A 27,931-nucleotide genomic window follows, 5' to 3' on the forward strand; every position below is an offset into this window, starting at 1 on the left:
AGATACAAAAGGTCGGAGAAATCGTGAGCACTATTCAAAGCCCTTCAGAGTATTGCATTATAATTTGTAGCTCAAAAACCAAATGCTTTGCGCTAAAGCGCTGCAGCTGGAAAAACAGTCAAATCCATCATTTGATCCTGATCCATGAGTCTCTTATCTATGATCCATAAATTTTGTACAGGCTTGGTAGCCAGTTAAAATTTGTGCTAAAGGTGGGGAGCAGGATCTTGATTGTGATGTCACACTGAGTGCTGCTCTACACAAACCAGCCTTTCCCCAGACAGCTTCAAGCTGAGAGTGGTGGACTGTGGTTCATTTTTGTTTTTCTGGTCTTCTGAGAGGCTCAAAAAGTAGCAAGAGATTTCACTTATTCAATGTGAAGTTTGCAATATCTCATCTGTGCTTAGAGAAAGGAGAGGGAAGGTGCAAGGCACTGCACTGTCTCTAAAAAGGATTGCAAAGCAGTGAGGCATATTGTCACTTTTCAGTACTTCAATCCGTGTGAAGTCTGAGCAGTGTGAAGTCTGGTAGGAGGTCTTGCAGGAAAAATATGTGCTTGTCAATGGTGAGCTAGCAACCATTCTCACATTTTTATCATGTGAATTCAACATTAAATATAATAAATAAGTTAATTGTGTACTGCATCTATAAAAATCAGTTCCCAGCATCATGGGACTTGGGACTCTCAAGGGAGCTTCACATTCTTACCTCTTACATTCCACACAGTCAGTTTCATGAAAGGCATTTTGCTAGTAATAAATTGGTAATGGAGACTATGTGTGAACTCAACCTAAAACAGCCAACAGAATATTCAGAAGAAAAACATGTAGTATTAAACAAGTGATTCCTCTGAGGAAGAAGAAATCTCTTGACTTATGACAATAGAACATTCTGCAAAACTCACAACTGGCCGAAACATATAAATACTTTTTCTTGAGGGCTTAATATTGGGCTCCATTCCTAATACTTTGTTCCCTGTTGTTTGGGATCTGTATCTGCTACAGTGTGTATGTATCCGCTCTCTGGATCAGCAACAGGAATTTTGTCATAAGGAATATATTAGTATATTTATTCATATGAAGTTATAGCAGTCTTAATAAAGATCTTTATCCGACCACATGTTATTCTTCAATAGCACACATGTAGAGAAGATATAAAAATCCATTAAATGCCAATGTAGTATTTTTAAAATGCTGGATTCAGCAACTGGCAATTGGACCTGAACACTGCAGTCTTCGCTGCTTTTTTGCAGTATTGCAAATAAGCAAATTCTTTCAATGTAGAAGCCATACTTATTTCAGGATTAGATTTAAGACTCCACTTTGAAAACAGGAAGGGAAAACGTTAACTATTTCAGAAAAGGAAATGATACGCATCCACTTCTCCCTTTTATACATGAGACTAGATAAATCATTCAGATTTGGCACGCGAATTACCTGTCCAGTAATTTCTTGCAGCTGTGGGAGGTCTGATGTGCATACAGAGCTCTGACCCCTTACCACAGCTTCCCCATTGCTTTCAGTAACATCTCTGTGTAGAAGACATGCCTATGTAGAGCTGCCCTCTCTTTCAAAATTATTGGAGAAGTCTGATTATTTAGGTGCCTTGGGTGTTTAAGTCTGGGTAGGAGTGCCAGCTGAAATTTTAGTTAAGCATGCAAACATTAGCACTGTTTTTAAAAGTTCTTACTCTGTTAATCTCTGTCTATGTTTGTTTTACATATCCTGTAAGATGCACTTCCTCAAAAGGAGGGTTACTTTTGTAATTGCTACTTTTTATGTCACATGTTTGGATACGCCTGTGTTTTCCTTGTAAAATTGCTATTCTTTTCCATTTAGGCCTCAGGGTAACTATGTTGCTGACATCATCCCTCATGGTGGTAGGAGCTGGCCTGAGATGTGTTCCTGTATCAGACCAAGAAACAAGGAAATGGTGAGAGGTTTATTATTTGTTCTTTAGTGGCTGGGGAGGGGGACCCTTCCAAATTATCTTGTCTCAATAGGATACAATGGTTTTACTGTGAAGACTGTGGTGTAGCTAAGCTGATAACCGGTAGCAATTGGAAGATGTTGAAGTAACCTAGTTGAAGACATTCTGCAGTTTAAATCTAGTTTTCTACCATGGAAAGCTACATGAGAAAAATCCCATAAAACCATTCTAATGGCATTTTTTCCCTTAGGGCTGAATAAGATTATTTGCGAGATACAGTACTGTATGTAGCATCCAGCTACTAGAGACATCCCCCCATGTGCTACCTTCTAGATAAGGACCACCCCCTTTCCTGACCACCAGATATTCTGAGATTTGAAAGGGTTATGAAGACTGGCCTCTTAGCCACCTTCTGCCTCAGATGCTTTATTTTTGCAAGCTGTTAGGTCATGCCCACAATACTGTGGTTCACCAGCAACGGAAATAAAACTTGAAGGAATTTGTCATGGTTTAAACACAACAAAAGAATGAATATGTAGCTCTGCATGTGTGAGGACCATTAAAATATATTTTCTGATGTCTAGAGCAGGGGGGAAACCCTAAATCAGATTGTAATTGCCTTGTGGTCCCCAGATCATACCCCTGGTTATAGTAGAACTGATACTATATACATGAGACTCACTTCCACCATTGTCACTGCCAATATCAAACTCACCCAGACTCAAAAACAGTAAATAACAATACCACCACCACCACCAATAACAACAACAGCAACAATGTAGTGTTTATCTACGCAGGATAGTTTGAAAATGGGTTAGTTGAAAATTCTGCAAAAATAATTAATCTGATATAGTAAAATCAGTTTAAGTCCAAAGTGGAACGTAGAACTTTGCTCACAAGGAAAGGGGCACATCACATTAGAAAGGACAGATGGTGTTTGCTCAAATATGAGATGTGTATGTGCTTTTATTTGTAGAACAAAAAAAGTTTATTAAATAGTCCACCACAACTCCTCGCAATTTCAAGTGGTTTGCAAGAGTCTGATGAGGGACTGCTCAAGGGCAGAGCTCTAGGTTTCGCAAGACAACTCAAAAGAGACATAGCTATGGCTGTAGTTGTAGCCACAACACTAGTTGTGTCCTACATTCTAGGTTACTCCTCATGCGTCCTTTCTAAAATGTTAACATTTCCATTTCTTTTAAAAAGTAGCTTTCAAGGACTCTGTTTATTTAAAAAAATTGTCAGGTAACTTTTGTACAAGGCATAGAAACCAAGTAGGATATTGGAAGGGGTTCCAGCGAGCAGAGACTTGACAGATGGTGCAATTTTCTGCCCTCTGTATACTCCCTCTACCATTTTCTTTCCAGACCTTTTTGCAAAATGAATTAGCTTTGTTTATAGTGCTGGATATGCAGCAAATCCACATGTGTGTTGCATCCAATAATATAAACAAAACTTATTTATTTTGGAAAAAAATTAATGTGTGTTTTCCAGAATTGCATTTTGTAGGGAATTACTTCTATCTCTGATTCTATAAGCATATTATATTGTCATTTATTTCTCTTCTGCCTTACTATCAGTACAATTATTCACTCTATATCTGCAGAGCTTCTCCTCCCTCTTTGTAGTGCATCTACAGAGCCAGAATGTGCATTCTGTGTGTCAATCATTCAACATGTCTCACCACCTCACCACTGTGGTTTGGTTTTGACCTTTTTGAAAATATATAAATTGTGATAGCTCTGTGAAACTAAAAATGTGAACATTAGTTGTTCCTTTGATGCTTACGGTAGGCTTTCAAAAGAAATGATGCTGTGTCTTATGTGTTATTGAGTATTATGAAGTTTATGCTATGTTTACAGTTACATTCCTTTCGCCCTCAAGTCTCCTTCAAAAATATCTGAACTTATAACTTGAGCTTTTGGGCTTGGTTAGGATCTGAATAAGTTTTGTGTTCTTAACAAGGTCATTTAGAAAGAATAGTGCACTTAGCTTGATTGTATTTACCTACAAACGGAACATAAAGTATTATCCGAGGGCAAGATCATCTTTTTTGTGGATATTTGCCAAGCATTTGTCATCTTTCTGAGTGAAATAAGCAGCTTAGTATAAAACAATAATGTCTTAATGACCTATTGATTGTTTTAGGGTTGGGCTGCAGTGTGAGATTTAATTAATTTTGTTTTTAAAGCACTTTGAAGGTGGGACCAGCATACCCACTGAAGTTCAAAGTATTAATAATTTTATTATTTGTGGGCAGCATGCAGTGCATTGGGTTACTTTCCCTCATATAAAAATCAATAAAACAATTGGCAAAAAAACCCTGTTCACATGCCAAGTTCCTGTGAGGAAAGGAAACTGCTGGGCTGCCAGCATATATATACTTAGCAATGAGTAATAAACCTTCAAGGGAAGCTATTTTGTAATGGGATTTGTGGGGGGGGGGGGCATTAGGCAAGAGTGCTTAGTAGTTGGACCAAATTTTAAACAGGCCATTTGATCCAGCTTGAGAAGTCCTAATGAATTGATCGTTCTTGCAGAAGTCAAACAATTTAAGATTTAGATCTGGTAATTTAGGATGTGCCCTTTGGATGGTGGGTTTCTGGCTCAGTCACAGTTCTCCGTGGCATAAAATTCTTGGAAAGATCTTACTCTGTGCCTTTGATTATGTTGGGAGTGTGAGAGTTCTCAATATTTTGGCCATTTTAACTAGTCTTAGCACTCCAAAGAGCTAGACAAGAGTTGTCTATACACCCTCATTTGCTTTGCATCCAATGCACTCCAACCACTGATCTGAGAAGTGGTGTACACACAATGTTATTCACAGTCTGTATTTCTCCTGCATTTGTCCTGTTGTTTCTTAGGAATACTGCTCTTCTGTATTCAGATTCTACCACACTTGGAACCACTCTTCCACAACTCTGATTTATTTTGCTAAATGCCCAGTGTATCTGCAAACTGTGGCACTATCTTCCACAGCACACTGACACAACAATCTCAGCAGATGCAATAACTGTTTCAAGCGTTTCCAATAGGGTCCTCAGCTGTGTAGACATTATGAAACACAGCTAATTATTTATTTTTATCAATTTAGATTGAATCTGGTTCGCTGAAAAATGCATCAAAATTTAGTAAGCTTGTAGAGGGAGGAGAGGAAGAAGCAGATGGCTCAGCTGTAGAGTGCTCTTGTCTTCTGGCATGAATGGCCATGTTATTGTTGGGGTTTCACTGGTCAATGGAAATCTGTTGGTTTTCCCCCTAGCTGTTCTTCCATCCAATTTCAAACCATAGTTTATGAAGGTGGCTTGCTTTTCCACTAACCATAGTTAATATTAACCAGAAGAAATTGCAGTTAACTTAAAGTGAAGCAGAAGCTTCCGATCTCCTTTCAGCTGTGTCAGGAGAGGGGAAGCCTGGGTGGGAAGCTAGGCCTAGTCTTATTATGTCTGAATGCAGCCATTTTATCTTTTGATGGCTACAATTGGATTAATTGGTCCACTCGTGCCATTGATGAGAAATCATTCACTGCTATATCTCTTTGCTGCATCTGATTAGTATCAGAGTAAGAGCCCATACCAGCCTTCTGCAGCCTGGTGCTTTCCTGATCTTGTGAGACCCCATAAGCCCCAGCCAGCATGGCCAGCGGTCAGTAATGAGTTACACACCAAAACATTTTGGAGAGTACCAGGTTGGGGCAGGCTTGGCCTACAACCTCACTATGTCTATTTATTTTGTGTGCTGCTTTTTTTAAAAGTGTGGCTTTATGGGAGAAAACCACCATGTTGAAATGGGTTGTTTTTGTTTTCTTCTTGTTGTTTTTTTAACATGTTCCCTGCAAGCTTCAATTCTGTTTGCTCTCCTATTTCAAACTTTGACCGAAGAAACATTCTCAAGTGTCTGACAGCTGTGATGGCTGTGCAATAACACGGCATTATGATGTGACGATCTGAGAGGATTTGTCGCTGTACTGTCAGGGGTCTTGCTGCATCGTTATATTGTTGCCTTTAAACTGTCAGGATGTCTGACAGAGATGCCATTGTCTTGGCTTGGTATTGCAGTGTTCGTTTCATTGCAAATTTTTGACTCTTGCTTGGCAGGCTTTCAGTAAAAAAAAGTTTCACAATAATGAGATTCCCCACCCCCCACCCCCGCTCCATTTCATCAAAAATGGAAGTCCATTGTGTTTCAGAATCCTTATACTTTTCTTTAAAACAATAGCAGCAAGAAACAAACAGACCCCAAATATGAGTGAGAGGATCTAACCAAGTTCAGCGTCAAAACTACTCCAGACTCATGTTGGATGCTTTCATATTTGCTCTTTCTTTTCTAGCTAGAAGCAGTTCCTGTATCAAGCCACAGTGTCTTTATTAGAAGAGCCTATCAGCTTCACTTATTTCTCTGCTTTCTCCCTGAGATGTGTCTTATTTTATTTTTAGTAGTATTATTAAGCAAAATCATTCGCACGTTACCCATATTGTATTAGGTGATTACATAACATTGAAAATGAAGCCAGATATACAAGCTAAATACAGATTTAGCAAGCGGAAAACCTTTGCAGTACAAATATATCATTTAGCAATGATAACTTGGCAGCGCATCTATTTGTATGGATTTGTATAGAACAAGACACTTCTACATAAATATCAGTAGGTGGAAATGCTAGTTTCTGCAAAAACAAACAAACCCTTTATTTTTCAGCTACATGTGAATATATGGCCATTTCTGGACCGAGATAGCCTGACCCTTGTCCATGTGCTGGCAACCCCCAGATTGGATTACTATTGGATTAATATTATGTTTTTCAAAAGAGGGGGGTAGTTTTATGTCATCCATTTTCATATATATTATATTCACCAATACTTTGAAAAGCTTGTTTGATTTTTTAGTGGGATTTAGTTCCAGTAGTGTTGTTTGCTAGTTTGTGCAGTAGCTAAATATGCTCATTGCGTCATATCCATTGGGTCTATCTGCTGATGGAGAGACCCTGTTAGTGAAAGAAGGGGAAGCAATTGATAGCAATTTCTCCCCTCTCCAGCTGCAGCTCGTGCTCCTAAATCTGCTCCAAATGGTTGAGGAATCTTCTAGAAACAGATTTAGAGGGGCATTGGTGAGTGATAATATTTTATAACATACTGGTTTTAAAGAGACCCCCCCCTTGGGGTGCTACACACTGTAATCTATATGTATTTATGTTTGGTTACAAATGTTTGGCCACCGAAGAGGAAGTTGCTAAAATACATGTGGTTGATTCATCTAAGGAGTGAACCCTCTTTTTTTAACGTTGCATTTGGCCTATATACAGAATATAGGAATGCTTGCTTAACACTGGTATGTAGTATATATGATACATGGAATATGAAATAATTTTTTTCATGTTTGTAAACTCACCATTGAGGATTTTACCTTGACTTTGTCTTTTTGCAGTTGGATTGTGTTAAGGAGAGCAGAACTGTTTTCTGTTTTCATTTAAACACAGTCACAGCAGTTCCCCCTTTGAAGGTAAACTTGCTTGCCCAATTACTAGCTCAAGGGAAAGTTAATGCAAATTAATTCTAACTTCAAGATTTTGATTTGGCCACAAAGCTTATTTTTAAAAAAATCAAAAAATCAGGTGTTCTGGTTTGGCTTTCACAAACTTTAGTCTTGAGGCAAAGGATAAGTAATTGATTATTTCATAACCCCCTCTGTTGAAATGTTCTTCTTATTTTCTTTCATAGTTTTGGTTTCAGGCTTGTTATGAAAAGCTTCATACTCTTAGATTGAACTCTCAGAGTTCACTATGTTGCTTGGTACCTGAAAATAATTAGCTGAATATTGGAAAAGTAATGTATAAACCTGAGCACAGAGTATAGAAATCGATCAAAATACATCTCTTACCTTAGCCAGTCTTAAAAATGCTTTCCTTTCGGTCCAAGTGTGGAACAAAATTGTCTTGCTCTTCTCATCTTTCATACAAAAGACATCTTGCATTACAGAATCAAACTTAAATTACAGTATTAGGCAGTGAGGGAAAATGCAGTTGCTCTTTGCTCCTTCTGGATAACAGAAACAAGAAGAAAATGGGGAAATAACGGGAACAAATGTTTCTAATCTCAGAGCAATTTTTAGAACAGATGATGGTTTGTAAGAAAGAGTTCCGATAGTCCTTTCAGGCTGAAATCTGCTGCAGTGATAACAAGACACTATAAAAAAAGCAAAATGCACTGATACTGTTGTGTTCATATTTTTCTGTCAGCTATATTAGCTGCTACAAATTTGTCTTCTAGAATAGTAGTAGATTACTCCATACATTGAACCATATCGTGGGTATCTCCTATCTGTCCGTCTCTAGAAAGATAAGGTGGAGATACACAAAAAAACCCCAATGAAAAGTGGCTTAATTCTGACAGAGTTCATAAATCAGTGAATTAATACAAGTATGTGGTAGAGAGATTTCAACAAGGCTTCTGGTTTTGGTATTTGGAATGTATAAAGGCAGTAAATGCTGGGAAATGAAGAGGACAGATTTTCAGTGGTTGGGAGTGTTTACTTCAAACCTCTTCCAAAGTGAATTAATAATAATAATAATAATAATAATAATAATAATAATAATAATAATAATAATTTATTTGTATCCTGCCCTCCCCGGCCGAGTCGGGCTAAGAGCTGCTAACATCATAATTAGGTTACTGACTTATCACCTAGCTTATACATCACCCCATGGCGTCCACTATTATAGTGTGAAGGAAAATATAATAAGACAAACCTGCAAAACAAGTGAAAAAAAGATGCTTACTAGTGCTCCAGAACTGGTCTGTGACCGTAATAATAAAATTTATTTTATTTACTAGTGCTAAAAATTACTTTGCTTTTCAAAATGATCCTCCATGTCACACAACTTGAATAATGGATCTGCTAAATTACCGTATTTTTCGCCCTATAGGATGCACCGTCCCATAAGGCGTACCTAGTTTTTTTGGGGGGGAAATAAAGGGGGGGGGAATTATTTACCCCCAGACGCAGGGCTGGGGAGGCCCGAGCTCCCCCCGACCCCAGCCCCCAAACAGGCAGCTCTCAGCAAGCCGTGGGAGCCCAGCGCTGGCTCCCGCTGCTTGCGGAGAGGTCCGCGAAGCCTGGAGAGCGAGAGGGGTCGGTGCGCACCGACCCCTCTCGCTCTCCAGGCTTCAGCGAAAGCCTGCATTCGCTCCATAGGACGCACACACATTTTCCCTTCATTTTTGGAGGGGGAAAAGTGCGTCCTATAGGGCGAAAAATACGGTACCCACTGGGAATTGTTACACACCCCGAGGTGAACAGCTAACTTGTGGGGCTGCTTCAGACAGAGTGTAGAAACTGGGAATCCTAGGCTGCAATCCTGTACCATTTTACCAAAAGTAAGGCCCACTGAACTTAGCAGGACTTACTTCTGAATAAGCTGCATAGGATTGAGCTCCACATATTTCAAGATATTTGTTTGTTTGTTTTGAACACTTGTTCCTGCTCTTTAGCCAAAAGGGACAGGGAGGGGATAGAGAAAAAATCAAATTTCGACACCAATTCTTAAATAGTAGTTCTTATAATGACCAGCTGGTATTGGAACAGCTCAGAGGTAGGAGGCATGTGATGGAGCTGGTCTTTTGGCAGAGCAAGCTGATCTTTCAGGGTGGAATGAACCCTGTTTCCAATCTCCTCCTCATCATGCATGCCTGCAAAATATCTCTGCCAAAAGCATTATTTGGCAATCCAGCAGATGGCAGCCCTATATATACCGGCTTGTTTACAAATTCAGTTTTTATCTTGCACCTTCAAGGTCCAAGAATTACCAGGTCAACTAACACAGTGTTTCCCAAACTTTTTTGGGCAACGGCACACCTGTTTACTGAAAAAAAATCTCGCGGCACACCACCATTAAAGCCCCGCCCCGTGACGTCAGCGCGCAGCGTCACGCCGGGAGGGACGCACGAAAGTGAAAGTTTTTTCCCTCCCCCCTCAGTCCCTCGCTCGGAATTCAGCTCGTTTGGGGCATCGCTCCGGCTGCTCCCTCTCCCGCCGCGCAGGAGCGATGCCTCTCTCTGGCTCTCCCTCCGCGCAGTCTACGGAGACAAAGCGAGAAATGTAAGACTAAATCTAAGTGAATCAATAAGAAAGGAGGATATGATGGTATGTAAATTAGACGGGCAGGTTGAGATGACAGGAGGGGCTGGGATGGATGCGGCTCTGTAGGAGAGAGGGGCAACCCGGGCAGCGGCTGAGAAACCCGCTGCGTCCGCCGGTTTCCACTTATTCTGCCCCGCGTGGGGAAGAAGGCGGGAGGCCTGTGGCAGGAGCTCCGCCCCGAGGGTTGTCTTCTGCTGCGCCGGGTGAGAGGATCCGTCGCTAAGCCGGACACACGCACGCTCTTCTCCGCCCAGAGGTTCGGGAGCGCACGCAGCTCGGGCTCGGCTGAATCTCCCACCAAGCGCCTCCTGCTCGCCGCTGCTCTTGGCTCCAGCCTCCCTCGCTTTGCGCGCCGAGCGGCTCCTCGCCGCCGCCGCCCCGCCTCTCGCCGCCCGACTCGCCCGCCTCCCTCCAGGCATCTCGCGGCACACCAGCCGATGTCTCACGGCACACTCGTGTGCCGCGGAACACCGGTTGGGAAACACTGAACTAACAGACAGTATAAGAGAATAAAAGGAAACAGCAGCAATATGTCATTAAAAAGCATTGTGGGGAAGGGAATTCTCATCTGGTACCAAGCAGTCTTCCAAAGGCACAAAAGCAGCACCAAAAAGCGCCAGTCTGCTGCATGTTAGAATGCAGGGTCTCTGGAGGAGAACCTTAGATGATGATCTTAGTGAGCAGGCAGACTGGTATGAGAGAAAGCACTCCAATAAATATCTTGGTACCAAACCCTGTGTAGGGCTTTTAATAGGTTAATGCCAGCTCTTTTAATTGAGTTCAGAAACTAACTGAGAAACTAATGAAGATATTTCAGTACAGGTAATGGTGTCACAGTTTCCACTCTTAGCATCCTTGGGCCACTCTAGTTGTGAGGACAGCAGGGTCATTGCATTTTAAAGCCAGGGTTGTACAAGTCATTAAATGCCTTGGAATCATTTAATCAATCACAAAATCAGTAAAGGCTGTTAAAAGGGGCAACTAGTTTGGTCCAGTGAAATAAACTAATGTATGTGTTGAGTAGAATTAAGTCTGAAAGTCCTGCATTTAAATACCATGTCTATTTCATGCTGTGGCCACAAGAGTAGATGAGAGAGGATTTAAGCAGGGAGAACATTTGGTGTTCCACTTTAGACAGCAAAACATATTTGGGAGGGAGAGAGGGAGACCTACTGCTTTTAGAGGCAGCAATATGTTGACCATAGCATGGCTGAGAAGATACATGGCCGGCAGGAGGGGGGGGGGCAGCAAGTTCTGTTTTGGGTTTCTGATAACAGTGCACTTGGTAGAAGCAGCAACTTTCTTTTATCACTTCCCTCTTTCTTACTTACTTCCTCCCACCCCCTTTCTAATCAGAGAGAGAGAGAGAGAGAGAGACTTGCTGCACAACTGTCATCTTCTCAAAGCGTCTGCCTTTTCTATTTGTTACTATGTTAAGCAGCCACGTACCTTATTATTTAACATTGTGAAAACAGTGACAATTGAGGCTCTTCGGCATGTCATTCTCATTGTCTTTGTCGATTATAATGTTTTGATGGAAGGCTTTGGAACTTTACAATCTGCTGTTTTCCCCATATGTAACCCTTTCCCTCTTTTGTTTATACACAGCGTCAGTGAAAATTATGTTTGCAGCTTGCATAAACTGGATAATACAGCTTTATGCATCCATCATGCTGTGATTCCAGTTTGCACATACAACGCAATATGAGTTCTGTTTTCACTGTCCCAATGTGTGCGGCAGTATTTGAGGTGGTTTCTTCGTAACAGATTTCCCTAGTACAAAATAACAGAGCAATTGCAGATTTCAGTCCGAAGTGATTTTGCTAATTTATGTTTTGTTTCTATAAATGATTACTGAAATGCATACATTTGTATGATGGGATGTCTTTCAATCCACCTCAATATAGAGCAGATAGTGAATTCAACTGTGTGTTGTTAATCTTCTTGGGGAATTTACATTAGAGAGGAGATAATTGACTACATTGGAAGCAGACCAGTATGTCTGTCCCTGCAAAAGTATGGCCATTGTTTAATTATTTGCTAAGTGTTTGGGAGTTTAGTTTTGCATATTGCCAAGAAGGAGCATATGGCTGCCTAACACTGCATTGGCATGTTATTTCAGTGACAACAAGGCTGGAGAGATTGTATGGCCTCTGGAATTGTATATTAAAGGCCTTAGATTGTATAATTGGGCAAAGTTATTAATCTTAGTTTACGACAGAACTCTTAGCCTTCAGTATGTATGTCACAGCATAATGATAGATTCCCACCCTTTCTCCTTTGATATCTTTTTTTAAGTTTTGTTGTGAAATCCTTGATTACCTTAATGTCCCCCCAAATAATAAATAAAAAGGAATTGACATGTTCATCAGACTTAAAGAACACACATGCCTGATAGTGCCTTGTACTTAAACACTACATCATAAAACCTTAATGCTTTGTCAGATTTTCTGTTCTCTAAATTCTAAACGGATTCAATGCTGGGAGAGATTTAATAGCAGCTATGCAATCATTTTTTTGACAGTTCAGTATTTTTACCAAAAAGTTGGCATGTGTCTTCCCCTCCTCCTCCTGCAATTATTGGAGTACGAATGCCATATGCAGAAATAACAAAGTTGCCTAGACTTTCCATACCCCAAGGACAGCTGCCTCTTCATAAAAAGTATTTTGACTTCTTTGTGTGAAGGCTGCTGGGTTTATTTGAGAGAACCCAAATAATACAACAGCTTCTTACCAGCATATAGTAGTTTCCCCACTGAATGTCATTAGTTAAGATTGACAAATGCCATTGCATTTCAAGTTGCATTTTAGAAAATGGAGTATAGGAAAATCTAACTCTTCTCAGTTTGTATTACAGAATGTTTTTAGCTTGCTGAGAAATTACTTATGTATTAAAGAGACTGCACCAAATCAACTAATCTAACCTAATTAACTTTAAAATATTGGTACCATAATCTGTTAGGTAAACAAATTTAATCTCTTAGATTTTTACCAATATTAGTAACTAATTAGTCATAGTTGACATTGTCCCCACTCCTTCACCTGACTCATCTGGCATGTGGAGAGGATTTGGGGCAAAGGAAGAGGCAGATTCTGCTTTCATTCCATGTCTTGGAAATGCTCAGCAGCAGCGACAGTATCTCACAATTGTCTCCAAGTGTGGTATGGAGGGAGAAACTGACCGTGGTAGCTTTGTGCCTGGCCAGTAAATGTCTTGTGTTGTGCTTTCTCCCTAGGCTGATCCACGGAGGACAGCTGTTGAATGGATTGGCAGGCCCTACTGTCACTAGTGCTGCTCCATTCCTCTCCACTACATGGTTTTCACCAGATGAGCGTGCCACCGCCACAGCTGTTGCATCATTGATTGGTTACCTTGGTGGAGCATGCGCTTTTTTAGTAGGACCCTTCGTGGTTCCAGGACCGAACGGCACATCCACAGTTGCACCTGGAAGCAGCCCGGAGCATATCAAAGACCGCATTGAGGCTGTGTTGTACGCAGGTATCGCAGAAGTAATTTCACACTTAATTTCATAATGTGCATCCATTAGGAGTTTGCTGGTGCCCTCTAGTGACTCATCTGAAAATAAATCTCCATGACTGTGAGCTCTAGAATGATTTGCCCTTAATTGTAAGAGCCAAACACTGGTTGTGGGGTGTGTAGCTCTTGATCTTACTGTTGCCTTGAATATCGCCAGTCATTCCAGAGGTAATACCTCTTTCAGACTTCCCAAGCCAGACAGTTCCTCCAACAAACATTTCATGAGATGGTTTAGCTCTGCTTTTTTCAATAACCGTTTTTCATAAGTCAGTAAATTCCAGATTGAATTGCTTTCCTCTGTAAATCATTTTTAAGTTACCTTCAAAATATTTTTATTTTTATGTAGATTTTTGTCTACTTAAAAATGGTAGGAAACTGCTTTATCACAGTAAATAGTTGTGTTAGGCCCCATCATTTATTTTAGCCCAAACACAAATGCCTTAAACTGATTTTCACGAAATTCAAAATGCTGTCTCCGAATACATTGGTCATGCAACTTTTTCAGGAATTATATTGTGAGCAGCGTTTAGCAGAATTTTAGGATCCTGATCATAAGGTATTCACTAGAAAAGAGAATGATTTAAGAAGAACTGCAAAATAAAATCTTTAATTAACAAATGTGAATGGCCAATTCAAACTTAATTTGTTTTGGTGTCAGTGTTCACAGCTATCTTCCAGGGGTCAATAATTGAGCACAATTTGTTCCATTTTGGCTCCACTAGGCAGAAAATGCTTTACCTCTGATGTATTTCTAAAGGCAGGCAGCCCCAGACCTCCAGGGCAGCCACTAAGAAGACATTTCCCTTATTTATGAATGTGATGCAAGGGTGGTAGCAAGTCTAGGCTGGGATTGAAAAGGAACACAAAGGAAAAGTAGTCCGCAGATTATAGCTCCCCCCCACCCACCCATAACAAGTTTATATTAACAAGCAGATGCTGACTGGAGGTATGCTGGCTGTTTAGCTGTAATAATAAATATTCATTCCGTCATTCATTCATTCATTCATGTTGACTGGAGAGGAAATGGCTGGAGTGTTGTGTTAATGCAGAAACATTAAAATGTATCTGTTAGGCATGTGTTTGTATTAGTTGTTAGCTGGAAAGTTACAAGTAACCAAGGAATATAAAAGTAGTTGGTTTTTCAAGAGGAAAACTTTGACTTCCATTGGTTTCCATAGCTGGGAACTGCTTAAAATGCATTCTCACTTCTTGTGTACCTACTGGACCTTTTAATTTGTTGTTTACCTTACATATTGATCTGATTGGATCATTAAAGCCTTTGGCAGTGAGGGCCACGACACTAACTGCCCACAGCACCAATGTAGTATAGCTAAAAATGACAAACTAATTTTGCAGGCCGGCCGGCCAGTGTAAACTTTCAGCTGTTGTGAATATTTTCCATACCGGTATATTGTATTTTATTTAAATATTTATCAGTCCTTTTCTGAACCAAGCTCCCAAAAGATAGGGAACAAAATATAAGCATCAGACAAACAAAATAAACCAACAATATATTAAGTGTAACTCAGCTGGTATAAAACAACAAAACAGCAGCATGGTGAATAAAACATATACATTAAACTCAATAAGAAAACTTCTGAAATAGCAACTGGTGCCCACCAATGTAGTCTCACTTGATTGATTGATTGTATTTTTAAAATTCCTAATCCACCCTCTATCAGAACATGCTATCAGGGCAGGATATTATCACATAAACAGAAATTTAAAATACAACATAAAATCCAGAGTAGATAAACAATAAAACAATGACTACAGACCCAGGACATATTTGCCACTAGAGAGAGTGTATAATAATAATAATAATGCTGCTGCTGTATCCAGCACAGTAGTTATGCTTGTGAAGCGGGGTTCTGTTTCCTCTCCTTCCCTGCACATCTCCAAAATCTGCTCTGTAGGGTCCCCCAACGCTCTGGAAATAATTTGGGTATGTGTGGGAGGCTGGAAAGAACAGAAGAGGAATAGGAAGTTTATTGTGTTGGTCTGTTGTGTGGGTAGAGCTGTAACACTGGATTCAGCCCATACAAAACTAGAAATATTTACCCTTCACTTAGCAGACCTGTCAAACTCTTTGCATCATACTCATTTTTTCCTCAAAAAAAGGGGAATGAATTTGGGGGGTTTTGGTGAGTGATGATACTGACTTTTTCAGAACGTGTTGCCTTATCATAGAACGCTTTTTCTTCTAGCTTTTCGCATTATGGTTATTGATTCTTTAGTGTAAAGAAGCCAGTATTTATAGGGCATTGGGACAACCTTATATATTAGAATTGGGCAGGAAAGGCAGTTGGGCCAAATGTTGTATGTTCTTGTAAATGGCTGCTTGAGATTAATTTGGCTGCCACTAGGCAGGTACAGCTGAATAAAGCTGAATGAATTTGTGTAGACCTGCTTGCTGGTTTTACTGAAAACATTTGAGTTGAATCATTGTTTCTTCATTGATGTGACTTTGTATAAAACTCTGTGTTGGAAAAGCTATGCGATTTGTACCATAGTTCTCTTGATGAGGTTGCTCCTGAACATGGGATGCTAAAAGTGAACACCAGGAACTGGGAGGTGCTTCCGTGGTTTTCTGTTGCATATGCTTCCTTTTGAAGCATCCTTAATTTGTCAGATACAGGATACCGACTAGGTGCCACTTCTGTCTGGTCTATCAGGTCTTCTGTATTTATTCACTTTAGTGAATTATTCACTTTAGTGAATAAATGACTATTGCCTTCGTTTTTCATATGTTCTGACCTCCTCTGCTTCATCCCTACATGGTTTGTCCCTTCTGCTGACACATGCTTTCAGACTCTATTCTTAGATTTAATTACTTCTGTGCTAGTATTGGAACCCTACTTGAAGCTTAAATTTAAAGCCATGGATGGACTCCAAATAGCATATTAGGCTGCTATGAACAACTCTGGTTGTTCCTTCAGATGCTCACATAGCATTTTGGACAGGATGCTTCCTTCCTGTTGCTCTTTTCACCTGAAATGGTTTTCCTGCACTTTCCATTTCAGTCACTTCCCCTGCCCCTTGTTGCTTTCTAGTACTACACAGTGCTTCTGCAATTAATCTTCTATTCCTAAAATTCTACTGAGAATTTATGTAGGAGTTTAGATTGCTAAAAGCTCTTCCCCTGCATTGTCCCAGTAAAGCTGCAGTTTATATATTTAACTCAGAGAATGCAATTTGCCACTTGTCTACATGGCCTGGGGTGAAATAGCAATTACTCAGTGAAGGAATGACATTAGGTGGTGGTGTGGTGTGGTGTGGTGTGGTGTGGGGGTAGATGGTGTCCTAGTTGCCTGTCCTTTAAAGTTGAGGCATTCTACATCTCTTAGCCAAGGGAAAGATCAAGACTTTGTAGTGGCTGTTGTCCTTTAAAACATGTCTCAGGTGCCTGGTCTTATAATACTGGGACTGGCTGGAACAACAGAGAGAGTGGACCCTGTGAGCAAAGAGTGCTGTATATGTTTGTTCATTCCTTGTATTTAGTTAGATATTCAGATCTATGTATGTATGTATGTATGTGTATATATATGTATATGTATATGTATATATATATATGTGTGTGTATGTATATATATGTGTGTGTGTGTATGTATATATGTATATGTATGTGTGTACACACACACACACACACACACACACGTACATGTACGTCATATTCTCTGCTGTTTCTGTGCACCAGGGTTCACTTTTTAAGCAATGTGTGGATCAAATCGTATATTCTGTGAATATTCAGATTCCATTCCTGTTGCACATCAGTAAGGTGGATTCCCTATTGCCTCTTCTTGTTTGTTTTTTTGCACCTGTGTATAAAGATTTTCCAGAAGCGATTTGAGTTGAGATCTGTTATTCCAGTGTATCTGAACCAAATTTGAATTGCTTTGGTTTTGCACATGTATTTGCATTGCTGATATTGATGAGTGCTTTGAGGTGTTTCATATGAAATGATAATAGGATAATAATAGGATGATGATGATGATGATGATGATGATGATAGCAGCAGCAGCAGCAGCATCTACCATAATGGTTTGTTTTTTCCCTTTGTATTCCCTTAGAATTTGGCTTTGTGGCCTTGATATTCTCTGCAGCCCTTGCCTACTTCCCATCACGTCCTCCATTTCCACCCAGTGTAGCTGCAGCTAGCCAGAGGCTCAGCTACAGAAGAAGTTTTTGTAGGCTATTAAGGTATGTATACTTTGGCCAGCTTGGTACAGGAGGTCATGGGACTCCTGCCCTTTTTATAATGTTTGTGGGTTTTAAAATAATATTGTAAGCTACAATATGTATTGTAATGTGTTGTATTGTAAGCTACAATACATACCGCTTTTCCAGGGTGCACTCTTCCACAGTTTTGAAATTACGCAGTCTCAATGATTACTATGGTACAACAAAATGACATTATAACAGAAAGGCATTTTAAAAGCCAGTGAAGCAGATTAGTTTGTTCATGTTGACTAAGAAACTGAATCAGTTCTCTATTTTTAGTGAAGATTTTGTGTATCTTCATCGAAGCAAAATGAAGTCTCCTTACTAGTGTTGGACTTGCACCTTACCAATCAAGCCTAAATTGTGCAAGGAAAATGAACTATGCAGCATTTTTTGTTTTTAAAAGTTTTTCTAAAACTGTAGGGAAATACATTCAGGGATCATTTCTATAGTTCTTTACTTCTAGAGAAGTTAACTTGAAGGTGGTCTGCTGAGCAAACCATGAGGAGTCAAGTGTTATTTTCTGAGTGCGAACTGAGTGGGTAGCAAAATGTATCTGTTACTTAGTATTGATGACCGTTCTGCCCTCCTTATATAAGAAGATTGACAAGAGGAAACAGAGACTGAGTGGAGAGATAAAAACATGGGGGGGGGGTCCTTTCTACTTTGGGTGGCGCACCAATGAACAGAGTGATTCCCCCATAAGACTTAATAATTCCTGTTTATTCTATACTTAACCTAAACTTTCAAATATACATTTGGAAATAATCTCTAAAAGCTTACTCTTAAGGCAAAAACAGAGCTTCTCGGGGAACCTTCTTTTGCAGACAAACCTGTGTTCTATGCTTTTTGTGCATGCTCACAAAATTATGCCATACGCCCTTGCTATACACTAATATATGATTCCTCATTTATATTCTCATCATTTCCTGACACGCCTTGGAAACTCAAGAGAAGATAATCTCTCAAATGATTTATTCTTCTTCCCAGAGAACTTGAGTACTGCAAAGACAGAGAAGAAGAGACCCTAATTCCTCTGTTAATTGTGGCTTATATTTTTTTGGGTCCCAAAATGGAATTAGCCAGTCAGTAGAAACAGAGGAGTATGCAAGATACTGTTTTATATATATAAAGTATCAATTTCCATTTAGGACACTTGGCACCATTTTTGCTGCTGTCACCTGAGAGCCAGCCTCCTTGTCTGCCTGCGGGCTGTGTTGTAAAAATGTTACTGTCAAATAAAAACCTGAATAACAGCTGGATCTGCAGGTGGAATATAAAATGCCTATTGACAGGGCTCCATCTGGGAGCTATGTTAATAAAATGGATGCTTGTTCATAATATTCTAAACGCTGAATCTGAGATCCCTGTAAAGTTGAATGGAGAACTACAAAAATTCAAATTTACCAGCTTTTTAAAAGAATAAAGAATACACTCCTATACTTACATACTGAATATATTTCTGACTATGAGGCTGTAATTTGAAATGCTGGTCACGATTAATAATGTAAGAGCAGACTAATTCTTTGTTGGTTGTTTCCCTTTTAAGAAGCCCTTGGAACTTACTCGTTCATTTACCTTGTACACTATATTTTCCTGATCTTCCAAATGCTTCTTCTTAATTTTTTTGTCTCTTGAGTAGGTGTGCCTGTGTGTAACTAACCTGTCACTGGACGGATGTTTTAAATGGTTTTTGGGAGAATTGTGAGGGTAAAATGGGGAGGAGAAGCATCTACACCACCTTGAGCTCCATATCCATATATATATATATATATGTGTGTGTGTGTGTGTGTGTGTGTGTGTGTGTGTGTGTATATAGTGCACAGTATGCAAATTGTGTATGCTGTTCAAATGTAATAATCTCGAAAGCTGTTGCCTTCAGAATTCTTCATGTGCTATCAGAGCGTATACTGGTCAGGTTTAATCACGGCATTGTTATTTAGAATCTAGACAACGAATGAATAGTGTAGGAGTTTTTCTCTTGAACTATTGTAGTTACTGGCCAGTAAGTAATTTGCGTTGAGCTGTCTTTACAGATCGTGTTGTGTAAGCTCATTTAGGAATATGCAGTGTGATTTTTTATTTTTATTTTTGGATGCCAGCAATACGCTGCTGCTGTTCTATCCTTGCTTCAGTGCAAACTGGGGTATTGGTGTTGGTGATTCATCCTCTGTGCATCCTATTCAGTGTCCTTTCTTTTCCGTTTGTAATATTTGTGCTGAAGTGTGCATCAACATTGATGTCCGTGTTGTGTGATCAGTGTACAATTTCATTAGCTGTGTCAGCTCATGCTTGTTTGCCTACCGTATTTATCTGCTGCTTTTCAGATAAACGTCACAGAGTAGTTTACATCAAGGCTGGGGAACCTGTGGGCCCACCAGATGTTCTTGGACTAGCTTCCATCATCTCTGGTCATTGACAGTCCTGGTTGGGCAATCATATCTGGTATATGGTTCCCTAGCCCTAACTTACATAAAATATTAATTCAGTAAGTACTACTAAAACTATGTAATAAAACAGTAAAGACAAGCAGCAGAAGGAGAAACTTTATAGGGAGTCAAATTTCCTCTCAGAGAAGGATATTAAATAAATGGTATGTGTTTTGGTTTTCTTGTTTTCTGAGTGGAATCTTGCCTTCACAATAACTGGTTCAAGGATCGTATTGGGTTCTTGTTATGTACCGTAGGTGGTCCCCACTCCATTGTGTCCCCCCACCACTAGCATCGCCTCTGATTCTTCTGCTGTGCTTGCATTGGCCCACCATTGTAGTGTCTATAAACACTTTGCTGAAGCATGACTTGTGATGCTGCGCAGGTGGAGCTGCAGGCATTGCACTTGATGCTGTTCACCCAGAATGGATGAGGCTGTTTATCATAGCTCGGAATGGAAGGTGTTTAATCATTTTTGTCTAGAGTAAGTAGCTTATTTTATAATTGGTTGTAGCAGAGTGAATTATTTCTTGCTTAAGAAGCAGGAAGCTAGAAGTATATGACTACTAAGCCTTAGTATTTATTTCTTTGTGCAGGATTGCATCCAGCTAAGTAACTATGGACATGGAATGGCTCTGTGAGCATTCCATGAGTGAAATTTTCACTCCCTCTGCTCCCCTTGCATATACTCCAGATCTGCTCTGGGGATTCTTCCAACCCTTCGGGGCAGATTAGTGGGTACGGGGAGAAGAAGGAGTTAGTTGTTAAATTTCTTCAAATATTACTTCTAAATATTACCTTTATTTTAATCACTTGAGAGAAAGATGACTGGCTATAGCTTTCAGTAGGTTGGTACCATGTGTTTATGTTCGTGTGCATTTTAAACAAATCAATTATAAATTATATTCTAAATAGTGGCAGGATCATTGCCAACATCATTTACTGGTTATACAAAAGACCATTTTTTCCCCAGCTCTGTGAACCATTTCTCCTATGCCTAGAATGGATATTTTACCTTTTCTGTACCTAAAATAGTTTTAAACCTAACTAAATGCAGCAGAGATCGATTGCACTGCAAAATATTGGTGCTATAAATTACAGCAGGTGCGGTTTAGTATATGAGGTGTGGGAAGAAAGAAGGAATCCTAATAGTTTAAATAATTCTGCCATCTCAACGGACATGTTAGTAATTTTGAAAAGGTTAAGCAGAGAATGGCAAGGCATGAGAACACGATAAGTCTTCCATTCCCTTATTAATAAGAAAACCAACATGAGCATTTGGTGAAGACTATATTTATAATGCCTTTTATGTCAGAATAAATGGCTTGGAGCATGGTGCGGAATCAAAAGGTGTTTCCATCTCATTGCTACATGTGAGAAGAAATTTGAAAGCAGTAAAGAGAATGCCATAGCTGCATTATGTGTAAATCAATCTCGTTGCCGTAGTTGCATTATGTGTAAATTGCATTGAAACAGTTCTTTAGAAGGAAATTAGCATATAGGTGATGATGGTGATGATAAAATCTGGGGTTTGCAACAGCTGATCATGTCATTTCTGTGAAATTTTGCTTGGGTAGTTTTGTTTAAGGATTTTTGAAAAATTAACTGTTGCTCTTGCAGTAGGCCTCTGTTTTTGTGGAAGCTGACTTGTTGATATGGGAAGCAGTTCTGTTCTGCTCAAATAAAGCACGTGTACAAAACGACGCTTCCCATACGAACAAGTCAACTTCCACAAAACGGAGCCCTACTGCAAGAGCGACAGTCCCCATCTGACCTGCTGACCCATGCTACTGTACTTAACAGGGAAAAGACAAATTCTTAATACAGAACATAATACTGATTTACTGGCCATGCCTTTAGTAAATCATGGATGGTAACACTGTATGATTCCCTGCCGTTCTCAAATGGAAACAGTTGAGAAGCATATACTTCTTTCTAAACAGATAACAGCTTGTTGTTTCCTTCATTTACAGTAAAGTTGTTTCTTTGGGGCTTTTCTGTCAGCTCTTGCTTACTTGACAAGGTGATGATGATACAGCTTTCACAGCTTCACCTTTAGTGTGCAGTGAAGGTGAATTGTTTTTAAGAGGGGGAAAACGCTGAATCCCTTAGCACAGCTTCTTGGAGTTGTCTCTCTGTCTTAATGGAAATAGTAGTCACTGTTTCCAAATTCCTTTCTTCTTCCTTCCCCCTTCCAAAGGCTTTCAAGTGAATAATTTCTATAGATTTATTTGAATACTGCCATTTTTTGAGATTTTTCTCCTTGTGCCGTTGACACTTGTGCTGTAAATCACTATGTTGCTAGGCAAAAATAGAGATTTGGAGAGGCACATTTGTACAGGATCTTGTTTGCCATTTCAGCATATCACATTAGTTATCATCTGATGTAAGTGAAGCTGTACTTCTTTCTTCCTCTCATGGTTTCAGTAGGGCACAGGCATGACATATTTGAAAAAGGTTGAAGAGTTTTCTGTATAGCGCACTCTACCAGGTAGTTTGCTGTTTGGCCAGGTACCCAACTCAACAACTGTGTGTCTTCGAGCCAAGTTTGTCACATGTGTAGTAAACACACAGATGTTGTTCTTTGATGGATGAATGGAGTGTACTTGGCAAAAAATCACTTCCTCTGTTTACTATTTGGTAAACAAATAGCTAAAGAAAAAGAGAAGAGTGCAATTAAGCAGATGTTTCAAGTGCTTACATGTATATTACATTTTACCTCATTGGCTGTTTTTAAGAATAGCACTTCAGCTCCTACCATTCCACCCAAGTTGGAGCTAATTCTGTAGAATTAAGCAGCAATCGAATCAGTGAGGGGAGAAAATGTAACTGCAGACAACCTTCAGCATGATTTAGGATTGGTCCTCAGTTATATTTTGATTTTAAGCTAGATATCCTGTAGCTCATGCTGCAAAAATAATATCCATAATTTAGGGCTCCGTGTTGCTATGGATCAGAGATCGCTCCCAACACCACAATCTACCAGCTCTATAGCCATGTTCCCTGCTATTGATAGGAGTCTAATAGGGTGGAAATGCAAATGGAGCTGCAGGCAGAAGCCAGTTTCTGAGTTTCTGTTTGTTTTTCATGTGTAATCGAGGAACTGAGGTGTGTCTGAATAGTAACAGCAACAAATAAAGTTGAAAAATATTATTTGTTACTAAAATATTTTGCTTTCGGCACTTAATGAACTGATTCTTGTTGTCTAACAAACGTTAGCACTCAAGGCAGTTTAATAAAAATAATAACAATGTTGAAGGCAAGGAAAGTCTGAAGCAGAAGCATGTCCTACAGATCACGCTGAAACATAATTAATGCTTTTAAAATGTGGTGCCAGAAAGAAGAGCTTAGCAACAGCAGTGTGAAGTACAGTAGGAAAGCACCTTATTAGCAGCTGCTTCTTTGATTGTTCAGTCATATACTTGGAGGAGACTAAAAAGAGATCTTGCCTAAATTCCTGTCACAACATTGTGCTATCTACTTGCTTAGCCTCCTGGCAAATCAGCTTAATGCAATTCATATACAGTGGTACCTCAGGTTAAGTACTAAATTCATTCCGGAGGTCCGTTCTTAACTTGAAACTGTTCTTAACCCGAAGCACCACTTTAGCTAATGGGGCCTCCCACTGCTGCTGCGCTGCTGGAGCATGATTTCTGTTCTCATCCTGAAGCAAAGTTCTTAACCCGAGGTAATATTTCTGGGTTAGCGGAGTCTGTAACCTGAAGCGTATGTAACGCGAGGTACCACTGTATTAGTGTTCTACAAAGTGAAAGCACATTAAAGTAAATGCAGGGCCCCAGTAGCACTGGGTGAATAAAAAATGCCACCCTACACATTTCGCCCTGCCTCATACATTTAGCTGGGGGCACCACTGAGCAAGTGACCTTTGTTTGTTCCCTCAGCCTAATAAGCACCTCTGTGAACAATCCAATCACACACAGTTCCTTTTTTTTTTTTTTTTTTGAGGGAGAGAGAAGCCAAACAAACTCTGTCTCCATGAGACACTGAAGTGGAACACCTGGGTTACATTGAAGATTATTTTGTGGGGATGAGGTGCCCTTGTAGTTTTTCCACCATACTGTTTCAGCTTGTACCCCCCCCCCCAATAAATCAGGCTTATAAGACAAGACAAAGCAATTTCTTTCAGCTCTTTAGTGTCCCTCAATATTTGTCCTGCTACAAATTTCCCTCTAAAATATGTGGTAACAACATCTGAACATGACAGAATTCCATCCACAAGCTGTGACTTCTTGCAGTAGTTATGTGACTGCAGAGGTACTTAACCTTTGATAAGCCTTTAGCGTTTATATATGGTGCTATTTAGATTTAGTTATTGATTTAATTCCATTTCTGAGTTTCCTAATAAAAGTTTTCTCTGGGTGACATGCACAGTGAAGTCAACAAAGTTAAAACAGAACAACTTGATAATCTTACATTGGCAAAACTGTTCCTAATTATTATTTTCCTTTCAGCAACCCACGGTTTCTGATGATTGCTCTAGCCTATGCTATACCATTGGGTGTTTTCTCGGGATGGTCTGGTGTTCTAGACTTGATATTAACCCCAAAGGACATAAGCCAAGTATGTATATGTGTATATTGTTTAGCTTCGCTTATGCATCATAGGCAAAATACTGGTAACTGAACTAACCAAGCAGTATGCACTGGAGACTATGTCCTGCTTTTGTAATAAAAGTGTCAATGGGTTGGAGTTGAAATAGATGCTGAAAACATTTGCAGATAACAGAGGCTAAGGAAAAAGGATAACACTGGTGTCTTTTGAAATGTGTATATTAACATTTATTTATTTTTAAACTAAATCCTGTAGAAATCTAGGAGGGAAATGTTATCAAGTGAAACTGATTGGCAATAGATTTGAGTTAGACAAAAGCAGATATTTAATCAAACATCACAAAATTAATTTATGCTATTTGCTGCCACAAGAAATGGCGACTGTCATTGTCTTAGATGAGTTTGAAAAGGGGATTAGACAAATTAATGGAGAAAAGGTCTGTCAAAGGTGACATAGAACTTCTATTCTAGTGGGTATTTGCTTATAGTAAATACTATCTCCGTTACTGTGCTTGAAATAACACAGTGTTGTTCACTCTTAAATCTTTTCTAGATGGATGCAGGTTGGATTGGATTTTGGTCTATTGTAGGAGGTTGTATTGTTGGCATAGCACTGGCAAGGTAAGTATCACAGTCTTACTTCATTTTATTTTTCTTCATTGCAATTGTCTTTTAGTTATACTGAAACAATACACCTGAAGATCATTTCCTGTCATCTATGACAATTGTAAAAGAAGAAATGCTTTTCTGTGGGGGGGAAATAGGTTCATCTTCTAGCATAGCAATTTGTGTGTTTCATGATCTTTTTAGGCAGTGACTGCTGGAAATTCCATTTGCTCAGTCATCAAACTGAGCAGTTCATATTATTGTGTTTGACAAGTGCTCCCTATCCACTCCAGCCAAAGGTGGAAAGAACCACTTAGGTAAAATAATCAAGGAACCATCAGTGGAGTTTTCCTACCTGTTTGCTTTCAGCTCCTCCATTACAGATGTGATGGATTCCTCAACAGAATAGTTAGAGAAATTTGATAGCTCTGATGTCATGTTGAGGTTTTTTGTTTTAGAGAAGAAAAGTAGGGCTTACGAGGTGCAGTTAATTTACAAGTTCTCTGATTTATTAAGTGCTCAGAGATAACAAACCCAAATATTACACTGTGGTTTGATACTGGTTTGGTATCATATTTGGGGGGGAAATTGGTAGAGCATCTAGCTCAGTTGGTAGAGACTCTTAATCTCAGGGTCATGGTTTTGAGCCCTACACTGTGCAAAAGATTCCTGCATTGCTGGGGGTGGACTAGTTGACCCTTGTGGTCCGTTCCAGGTGTACAATCCTCTGATTCTATTATCCCCTTGCCTATAGAGTCTTCTTATAAGGGTTAAGAATTGAGTCTCTTGATGCCACTGGTGCTTCAAATCCACAAGTTCTTTTGAGATGAGGCTCCCCCATATTATCAGGTCCTGCACCCTGTATAAGGCTTTGTCCTCCCAGCCCTTGTGGAATTGGGCTCCACAAAAATACTTCTATTGCTGTGGAGTTCGAAAATGATTTCGTAGCAGTTACAAAAGACATTAAAAGAGTATTCTGAGACTGAAAGCAAGTTTTATGTTTTAAAAATTAATCTACTACAAAAGGTCAAGATTTTACATAATAGGTCTGAGTCAGCAGATATGCACTAGCATCATCTTATGACTAGAAGAGGATGGCCTTCCAAGCTCAGTTTAAGAGCACAATATAATTTATGAGCAGAAGAAGGAGCTTCCAAGTATTTAAAAGCGACTATAGAAGCTTGGAAATAGTTTTTAACATGATATAGGAGATTACTGTTGTTGAATGGATGTTGGCACATTTTGGGTTGCTGTTCTGTGTCTTAAATCCCATGGCTGTCACGAGTTCTGCTCTCTCACCTCTGGAATCTTTTTTAGTGTATCCTCCTATTCTACAGCCATTGCTTATTTTTACATGTTTCTGGAAACTTAATATAGAAATTAAGGTGAACAGATTTAATTAGAGAGTGAAATCTGTTGCCAAGATTAGATTGGCCATATTTGAACATTAGAAAAATCCTTGGGGGTTTGTGACCAGAATGCATTGTGGTGAGCCTCAGGTTCTTGTATTCTCCCTCCTTCACTCAAAACAAATTTGAAGCTTCCCATACTGGTTTGTAACTGTCCTGCCTCAACAGGTGTGGACTGTGGGTGGGCCCAAGCCCTAGAATCCAAGGAGGCCAAGGCCTCACACATGAGATTGCCAAAGAAGACATGCAGAGACAACCAGGGAGATTCACAAGTATTCAGCCTAATTTGAAAACTTAATCCAGTGTCAGGAATAGAGGAGATCCAGTGTAGGCAAAAGAAGTCAAGGAGTCTGGCGTTGGGGAGCTTGAAGGACTGTGTTTTTCTTCAGCAACAGTGAAGCTCAAAGAAGGGGCTGATAAAGTCTGGCCTACCAGGCTGAGCCTAATCCCAGGCTGGTGTTTGAGGGCATTCTAAGAGCCCTTTATTTCAAGGAATAAAAAGGGGTTTACTCTTGAGTTGTTCTGTGACTGTGGGCTTTGAGGCACCTACTTAGTTGTGCACCTGTTGCCTGGACTTGGATATTTAGGCACCTGTACTCAAGGTGAGGAGGGATATCTCAGCCTCTCCCTCAGACTCTACCAGGGGCTTATGGCACTCTGATCCTAAGGGCCCCTCAACAGGATTCTGTAGAGGCTCCCTTTCAATTCCAAGGATCTTCGGTACTGACGGAAGGAAATCTCATCTTTTTCTCCTAGTCTTCAGACAGCTGGAGGTCCAGTTTGTCCCCTGTGGATTCTGTTTTCTGGATTGGGGTTGGGCATAGCAATCACAAACTTCAGTTTATTGCTTCAGCTGAGCTATATATTTATTGGATTTATATACCGCCTGTCATCAAAGGATCTCAGGGGGGTTCACAACATAAAAAGGCAGCATTCTAACACAAATAAGTAGCTTAAAGGCTGTGGAGTATTAATCAGCCAAAGGCCTGGTTGAAGAGGAACGTTTTCACCTGGCTCCTAAAGATGAAGGTGCTCTTAAATTGGCAAACCATTTTCTAGTCATAAGATGACTAGTGCAGATATGCTGACTTC

General features: G+C 39.8%; 1 protein-coding gene across 2 annotated transcripts in view; it reads left to right on the forward strand.

Moving 5' to 3' along the window:
- Positions 1 to 27,931, forward strand: part of SLC49A4 (solute carrier family 49 member 4) — a 68,799-nt gene that overhangs the window by 11,870 nt on the left and 28,998 nt on the right. For both annotated transcript variants that reach the window (XM_083490542.1, XM_083490543.1), the window contains exons 2-6: positions 1,839 to 1,932; positions 13,302 to 13,564; positions 17,674 to 17,803; positions 24,726 to 24,834; positions 25,378 to 25,445. In XM_083490542.1, the coding sequence (XP_083346668.1) occupies positions 1,839 to 1,932; positions 13,302 to 13,564; positions 17,674 to 17,803; positions 24,726 to 24,834; positions 25,378 to 25,445 (664 nt within the window). The remainder of the gene's footprint in view (positions 1 to 1,838; positions 1,933 to 13,301; positions 13,565 to 17,673; positions 17,804 to 24,725; positions 24,835 to 25,377; positions 25,446 to 27,931) is intronic.

This window comes from Podarcis liolepis (genome assembly GCF_965112155.1).
Source record: "Podarcis liolepis genome assembly, chromosome: 1".
In the NCBI taxonomy this organism is placed as follows: domain Eukaryota; kingdom Metazoa; phylum Chordata; class Lepidosauria; order Squamata; family Lacertidae; genus Podarcis; species Podarcis liolepis.